The sequence below is a fragment of the Chanodichthys erythropterus genome, chromosome 23 (assembly GCF_024489055.1).
Source record: "Chanodichthys erythropterus isolate Z2021 chromosome 23, ASM2448905v1, whole genome shotgun sequence".
NCBI lineage: Eukaryota > Metazoa > Chordata > Actinopteri > Cypriniformes > Xenocyprididae > Chanodichthys > Chanodichthys erythropterus.
Genome location: NC_090243.1, coordinates 19,957,270 through 19,965,674, shown reverse-complemented (window position 1 = coordinate 19,965,674; position 8,405 = coordinate 19,957,270). Strand labels below are relative to the sequence as shown.

The 8,405-nt window shown below is 38.2% G+C and overlaps 1 protein-coding gene and 1 gene segment (V, D, J or C); one reads left to right on the top strand and one right to left on the bottom strand.

Annotated features, from left to right (window-relative positions):
- Nucleotides 1-1,019: 1,019 nt before the first annotated feature.
- LOC137013742 (Ig lambda-3 chain C region-like) lies at nt 1,020-4,444 on the bottom strand. The segment is given in 3 exon segments: nt 1,020-1,380; nt 2,350-2,398; nt 4,322-4,444. Coding segments are annotated over 3 exon segments (489 nt in total).
- Nucleotides 4,445-4,962: 518 nt separating this feature from the next.
- LOC137013741 (uncharacterized) lies at nt 4,963-8,048 on the top strand. The gene is made up of 4 exons (XM_067377675.1): nt 4,963-5,106; nt 5,196-5,304; nt 6,119-6,522; nt 7,638-8,048. Exons 1-4 carry the CDS (start codon nt 5,058-5,060, stop codon nt 7,964-7,966), a joined length of 891 nt encoding a protein of 296 aa, XP_067233776.1. The 5' UTR covers nt 4,963-5,057; the 3' UTR covers nt 7,967-8,048.
- Nucleotides 8,049-8,405: the final 357 nt, after the last annotated feature.

Here is an 8,405-nt window from a genome sequence, read left to right as displayed (position 1 = left end):
TCAGGCTTTGATTCTTAAAGTACACATGAAAGTAAAATTGACCTAATTTATTTTGTTAACTGAAATTGCTAGTTTGTTTGGTGAACAATTAATCCGTGCAAGTAAATCCACACAAAAAAATTGTTAGGCTTCGTAATCTTTAATCAGAACCTGAAAATGCTCCTCCCCTCTGCAACGATGCCCCTTCTCTAATGACGTCAGTTTGACGGCTTGGGTTGAAAACGCTTAAACCACTCCCCTCCAACCGTTAGTCTGCTATGAGCAAGAGATGGAGAGGAGGAGCACTGAAGTGAAACCTTGCCCTCTATTCAATATTCCGTTTCATTTGGAAATACGTCACAACACTGGAGAAAAGTCGTTTGCAACTTCCGGTTCACGTGCACTTTAACTCTTGTTCAATATGGAAAGAGCAAGAGCATTGTATGTATATATATATATATATATATATATATATATATAGATATATATATATATATATATAGTATATATGTATATACAGAGTGTGTAAATTAATATGTAGATTCATACACTACACTACACTAAAGTCATGGTGTATCAGTAACATGCAGATGTTTTTCAAGCAGCTCCTTCATCTAAAGCTGTTTCTAAATGTATTACTCATAACTCATTTCTCATGAGCAGAAGTGAAAGTGTTCCAGTTGAGAGCGTTGAACCAATCAAAGAGTGAAACTGTGAGTTTGAGGTGAAAATCACATTTGCATTGGCAGGTTTAGTGATTGTGATCCTCTCAGAATAGAGCAGCTCCGTCTCCAGTGACCATGTTCAAACCCCAAGAGCTTCATTTGACATTTCCTGCTAAATGCAGCTGTTCTCAACTATTACAATCAATCAAAAGCAGCTGAAACTTTAGTGCAGGACTTTGAATGAACGACACACTGATCAATGATGCAGTCGGACACAAATGTAACGCGTTCAGAAGCTTTATTGAATGAACAGCAATGGCAGCACATTGAAAGACTGCTTCAGTATTGAGCTGTAAATCACGTGACTGCTGCGAATCCTGCCGGATGCTCGGATACGGCTCGTCTGGACCGGAGAAACATCAGCACTGGGAGCTCTTGAGGAACGAGGCCTCGTGATCAGCTCCGTCATGTCTTACTCTGCAGACGAAGCGATCCGCGCCTTCCCAGCGTGCTTTGCTGAGGCTCAGGACGCTGCTGCGGCTGTAGCGTCCGTCCCGCTCGCTCTCTGCGCTGGTCTGAACCCCCTCGGTGACCTCTGACCCGTCCAGCGTCCAGCTCACCGTCGCCCCCTGTGGAGAGTAAGAGCTGAGCAGGCAGAGCAGTGCGGCTGAGTCTCCAGAGATCTGCAGAGAAGAGGGCGGCAGCAGAGACACGGAGGGCTTCACTGCGGGACCAGCTGCACAAACACACACAAACAACACCAACGTCTTTAGATCATCAATTAGTCAGATGTCACACACAGTAATGGAGGAAAAATCACAATCATTTCATCTTTACAGAAATTCCACATCACTGCTTTCTTTCATAAACCACATAGTAATGATCCTGCATTTACATTTCAATATTCTCAGTTCAAATAAAATATTCACTGCTACTAAATATATGAAGTATAAGATATTTGAAAAAATATAAATCAGTTCTCTGAAGCAGACATGATATACAGCAAATATTACAGTCATTTCATCTTTTCTGAATAAGGTTCAGTTTAATCTCAAACTGATTTTAAAAACATTGTCCACAAACTGATGATTTATATGTAGAAAACAAATTTAAATGATCATTTCATTATTAACTTAAGACACTCACAATCATAATTATCAGCAAATGTAAGATAAAATTATGGTTTGTTTCAAATCTTTCTCTCTGTCTGATGAAGACGCCTACAAAATTATAATTATTTTGTCAGTATCATCAAACTTTTGTTTCATGCATTACAAAATGTCTGAATTATTAAATTTACCAAGAATTATGGACACAATTAAGTATTTTAAGAAATAATTGAAAATGTCAGAAAATATTGCAATCAATATATTAAAATACAAACAATGTTAGTTAATATAATATCTGAAATTACTCTTGTAAAAAGAAATATATATATAAAAGCAACATAAATTATACCTTGCAATGAAAAAAGATAAATATCATGAAATATCACTGAATATAAACATGTATTTGTAAAACAGCAGACAAATTTAAAGAAGTTATGAAACAATTAAATTCACCATGAAATATTGCAGCAGTTAATATTTTTTTTAATTTAAACTATTTTATAATATTTAAAACCCTGTTGCAAAATGCTTGCATGAATAATCTAAAAACAAAACAATTATATATAAACATTTTTTAGAGAATTTTAGAGACTTACTGATGGTTAGTTTAGTTCCTCCACCGAAAGTGTACCACAGTGCTTCATTCTAGTGAAAGCGTCGTACAAAAACCTCCGTCACACTCAAATGAACACAAACTCCAGCAGAGAAAGAGACGAACGACACTCACACACACTGATATGAGACTCAACAGCAGCTCTTCTCAACATCAACATGATTGAGCTGAAAACACACACTAAATATTCATCTTTAAATGAAATACTTGTTATTGCATGAAGGAGGAAATTTTATAATCAGTTAAAAACTACATTGATCACATTTACAAACACGTGTGATTTAAACTCTGCTAATTCTAATGATCTGCTTTATAATGAAATCTTCAGCCAGATTGAGATGGTCATTCTCTATTGGATGCCCTTTGACCTGTTCTACAGTATCATGATGATATCAAATCTGCAGCACAGGTATTAAATGCTCTCAGCATCAAAGTCTGAATGAAACTGATCATTAAAACAGTGTTTAGAGGGAGAAGATCCACCCAAAATAACATGAAGTAAATCAGGAGTGTCTGTTTCTGAAAATGATCAATAGAAATTTATTAGCAAAGATACTAAATGACAAAACAGTGTTTCTGCTGTCTTCAGGTAAATGATCTGGAGTGTGTTTGCATATTGATCAGATGCTTCAGTGCTCTGAGAGTGTTTATAGTGCTGTGAGTTTAACACTTCATCACTGACACACACAACAATCTTCATCAACATGACCTTCATCATCATCTGGACGCTCTTATACTGCTTTATACTACAAGGTGAACAGTATGTATTTGGAAGAAGTTAAATTATATAATTTTAACACAATTTTAAAATGTGAAAAATAATATATATTTTAATGACTGATAAATGATTTGTTTTTCAGGCTGTAGAGCTCAGATCACAGTGACTCAGACTGCAGTGAAAACCTCCGTCAGTCAGAGTCACAGTGACTGAACTGATACTGCAGCTGCTCACACACTTTCACACACTTTCACACACTTTCACACACACTCAACAGTGAAGATTTTCATTAGTATTAAATTAAATATGAAGCTTTCATTAAGTTTTTTCACAAGGTAAATACTTAAACTATAACACTCTTTATCTTATTAAATGAATCTAACACTGTATCTGTGAGGTTCATAATTTGGCCAAATGAAAGACCTGAAACAAAAATGACACAAAAAAGGACACACTGACATAAAGCTACATTTGTATTTTATTTATTTACTGAATATAACAGTGACTGAATGATAAAGCACTGACAAATGCGAATGGACCACAGCTATCAATCAGTTGTTAAAAGGAATGGAGATGTGAGGATTTGTGGAGATTTGAAGGTAACAGTGAATCCGGGCCTTTGTGTTGAACGTTACCCGATTCCACGAATAGAGGATTTATTCACATCATTGGCAGGGGCCAACGCTTCACCAAACTGAACCTCTCCAGTGCATACTTACAAGTGCCCTTGACAGAAGATTCACACAAATGCCTCACTATCACCACATCAAAGAGGCTCTTCTGTTACAATCGATTACCAATTCACGAGTTCACACTTACAAATAATCAGATAGTAAATAGTATGTGTAGTAGTATGCGTATTTGGCATGCTGTCTGAGGAGAGGGCTCCGAGCTCGCTATTTTGGCCCGAACCCAGAGTACTCCCCCCTATTCTGGTTAGGAAATCAGGCAGATGTGAGGAGACGGGGTGGTGGAGGAATGCTGTCAAACTGTCAGGTGATATGGGTGAGTCGACCGTGTCTTATATATATGCTTTCACTCATGCTGATTGGGTAGATATGTTGATTACTGTTTGCTGACAGCTGGACGAAATGACGTAATGATTAGTCAGATTATTTGAATGTTGCTCCTCCCGAATTTTGTTTACTAAACATCATTTGGTATTGCTTCGGCTCCTGCAATTTTTCCCAATGTTCATTGCTATCTAAATGATATATTAGTGACTAGATCAAATGACAAGCAACATCTCAAGAGTGTAGACGCAGTCCTCAGTCGTCTGGATGAGTTTGGGCTGTGTGTCCAACACAAGAAATGTGAATTCTTTAAAGATTTGCTGCAGTATTTGGGGCACATCATTCATGCTCAGGGTCTTCATAAGATACCAGAAAAGGTCAGGACAATCGTGGATGTGTCTGCACCGAATAACGTCAGTCAACTTCGTTCATTTCTGGGACTATTATAGTCGATTTATCCCTAACCTTGCATCAGTGTTAGCAAGAAATAACACAAGAAAGTACTGAATTTCTACCAATATCTGTACGGGTGAAAGTTTACAACGCTTACAGACCACCGTCTGCTGACAACAATCTTCAGTCCAACAAAAGCCATTTGGATGCAGAGAAAGACAAATACATCATTCACCTGTTAAAGTCACCATGAAATCAAAATTGACAATTCTTGTTTTGTTTTGTTTTTTCTCTTTTTTTATGGGATGTTGCAGTATTTATTATAAAAGGCTTATCAATGTACATCAATATTTTTTAATATTCAGTTTTTAAAGTTCACACTTATATTTGATGTTGTGATTGACAGGATGAGATGAACGAGCTCCTCCTGAACCTTCATTTAGAGCCTCATTTAAATACAGAATGAGTTCATTTGCATATTGATCAGATGCTTCAGTGCTCTGAGAGTGTTTATAGTGCTGTGAGTTTAACACTTCATCACTGACACACACAACAATCTTCATCAACATGACCTTCATCATCATCTTCATCTGGACTCTCACAGCGTTTGCTCAAGGTTTGTGGAGCACAAGTTTGATATCAATTCATTTCTTCAAGTATATTGTCAAAGTTTTGAGTTGATTTTCTTCTTGTTGTGTGTTTCAGAGTGTAGAGGACAGATCACCGTCACTCAGAGTCCCTCAATGACAGCAGCTCAACCAGGACAAACTGTCAACATCAACTGTAAAACCAGCAGTAATGTGTACAAGGATAGGTGGGGGGACGAATCTTTAGCCTGGTACTTACAGAAACCTGGAGAAGCTCCTAAACTCCTGATTTATGAAGCAAAAAAACTCCAGTCAGGAACTCCATCTAGATTCAGTGGCAGTGGATCTAACAGTGATTTCACTCTGACCATCAGTGGAGTCCAGACTGAAGATGCTGGACATTATTACTGTCAGAGTTTCCATTGCAGAAAAAGTGGTAGTTCTTGTGTGGGTGATTATGTGTTCACACAGTGATAAAGAGTCGTACAAAAACCTCCGTCAGTCAGAGTCACAGTGACTGAACTGATACTGCAGCTGCTCACACACTTTCACACACTTTCACACACACTCAACAGTGAAGATTTTCTTGGATATTAACTAAAATATAAAGAATTAACTTCAGTTTTTCAAGTTAAGTATTTTAACACTTTATCTTATTAAATCAATCTAACACTATATCTGTGAGGTTCATAATTTGGCCGCATGTTCTCGTTTCATCATGTATCTGCAGGTGTTTTCATGCTCCATTGAGTGAAGTTTATTTATAAAATATGAGCTAAAGCCCTGATCCAATGAAAGAGCCGAAACAAAAATGACACAAAGAAGAGCTCAAAGACACAATTATATTTTATTTAATGACTGAAGTTTAATAAAATCACACACATAGTCTTGTGTGAAAGGCAGAAAGCAGATGCAGATGAAGCGACTGAAGCTGATGGAGAATGAATGAGTCCCTCATGTGCTGCAGAGAAACACACTGTTGGTCTCCATGAGTGAGAAGAGCAGCAGATCTCCTCTGAACACTGCCGTCTCCTCACACAGGCCGGCCGCTCCGTGTGTCCTCACAGTGTCTCCATCCACTCCTGCTGCTGCTCCAGCTGTACAGACCGTCCTTCTCCAGGAGCCCAGCGCTGCTCTCCTGAGACCTGCTGCTCCCGTCCACCTTCAGCTCAGGCTCCAGTCTGACGGGAAGCCCTTGTTGGCCACACACACCAGTGTCGCTGTGTTCAGAGAGGAGATCTCTGCGCTGGAGGGCGGCAGGACGCTCACTTTAGGAGGAGTGACGCCTGAGAGAAGCACAGAGAAATCAGTTACCAGTGGCTTTCCATTAGGATTCAACAGAAAACTAGGAGAAATTCTCCAACAGCGAGAGAAACAACATGAAGAAAACAGTCAAAGAAAATCCCATCATTATTCCTTTAACACATTAATGCTCACAAACTCCTGCACATGAAAAGAGAAAATGTTCAGAATTCATTTCACATTCTGGTAAATATGCTGATTCATTATTAAAGCTGCAGTCTGTAAGTTTGCCTCTTTGTCTCCATCTCTGTTTGAAACCTGCAATTGCAGTTATTTGTGGAATGATCTTCCTCACATGGGTTGTGCGTCGGCACGGCTCCTCAGCGCGGACGAATCTGATGTTTTGAGGTGTTTGTGTGGCTGTCAGTCACCGCACCAGTGTGGATCTTCACTTACTTCACAATTACAGATTCACGTCTTGGAAGTTTGTTCAAAATAATAAGTTTCACCGGAAAATGTCATCTGAACAAGTACGAAACATGTCTGCCACTTTTGTTCTGAACGACTGAGGAAAAAAAGTTTTATGATAAACCACGCTACCAATGGCAGGGCTCTACAGTGCGACCATTTCAGTCGAAATTACTGTGTGTGACTGTGAAAAAGTATTTAGAAGTACCAGTGCGACAGACCCGGTTCTACAGGAGTGCTAGAGGGTACAAAACAGGACAAAAAGATTTTGCAAACACGATGCGTCAGTGTGTATTTGTGTTTTCAGTCTGGAGAGTGTGGAGAGAAAACGTGTTGTTGCAGCGCTGAGCAATGTAGCCAATCACTGATGATTTCTTGAATACAGTGGCCAATCAGAGGCATTTAAGTTATACTGTTCAAAACGCTGGGGTTTTGAATACAAAATTATATAAAAAAAAAAAATTCTTTTGTTTTAACAAGTTGGAAAAAGAAAATTTTGACTGAGAAAAAAAACGACTTTTCAGGTCATTGTGCATCAATTTTACAAACAAGAACCTACAGTGTCTGTCTTCAGATAAATGATCTGGAGTGTGTTTGCATATTGATCAGATGCTTCAGTGCTCTGAGAGTGTTTATAGTGCTGTGAGTTTAACACTTCATCACTGACACACACAACAATCTTCATCAACATGACCTTCATCATCATCTGGACGCTCTTATACTGCTTTATACTACAAGGTGAACAGCATGTATTTTGAACAAGTTAAATTAATAATAATAATTTTAACACAATTTTAAAATGTGAAAAATAATATATATTTTAATGACTGATAAATGATTTGTTTTTCAGGCTGTAGAGCTCAGATCACAGTGACTCAAACTGCAGTGAAAACTGCAACATCAGGAGAAACTGTTACGATGAGTTGTAAATTCAGTACAGCTCCAGGCTGCAGCCCGAATCCCTGTGTGTCCTGGTACTTACAGAAACCTGGAGAAGCTCCTAAACTCCTGATTTATAGAACAAGCACCCTCCAGTCAGGAACTCCATCTAGATTCAGTGGCAGTGGATCTAACAGTGATTTCACTCTGACCATCAGTGGAGTCCAGACTGAAGATGCTGGACATTATTACTGTCAGAGTTATCACTACATCAACAGTAAAGATGTGTTCACACAGTGATAAAGAGTCGTACAAAAACCTCCGTCAGTCAGAGTCACAGTGACTGAACTGATACTGCAGCTGCTCACACACTTTCACACACTTTCACACACTTTCACACACACTCAACAGTGAAGATTTTCATAAATATTAAATTATATATAAAGCATTCAAGTTTTTTCTCATTGTACATATTTAAACTATAAAACTCTTTATCTTATTAAATGAATCTAACACTGTATCTGTGAGGTTCATAATTTGGCCGCATGTTCTTGTTTCATCATGTACCTGCAGGTGTTTTCATGCTCCATTGAGTGAAGTTTATTTATGAAATATGAGCTAAAGCCCTGATCCAATGAAAGAGCCGAAACAAAAATGACACAAAGAAGAGCTCAAAGACACAATTATGTTTTATTTAATGACTGAAGTTTAATAAAATCACACACATAGTCTTGTGTGA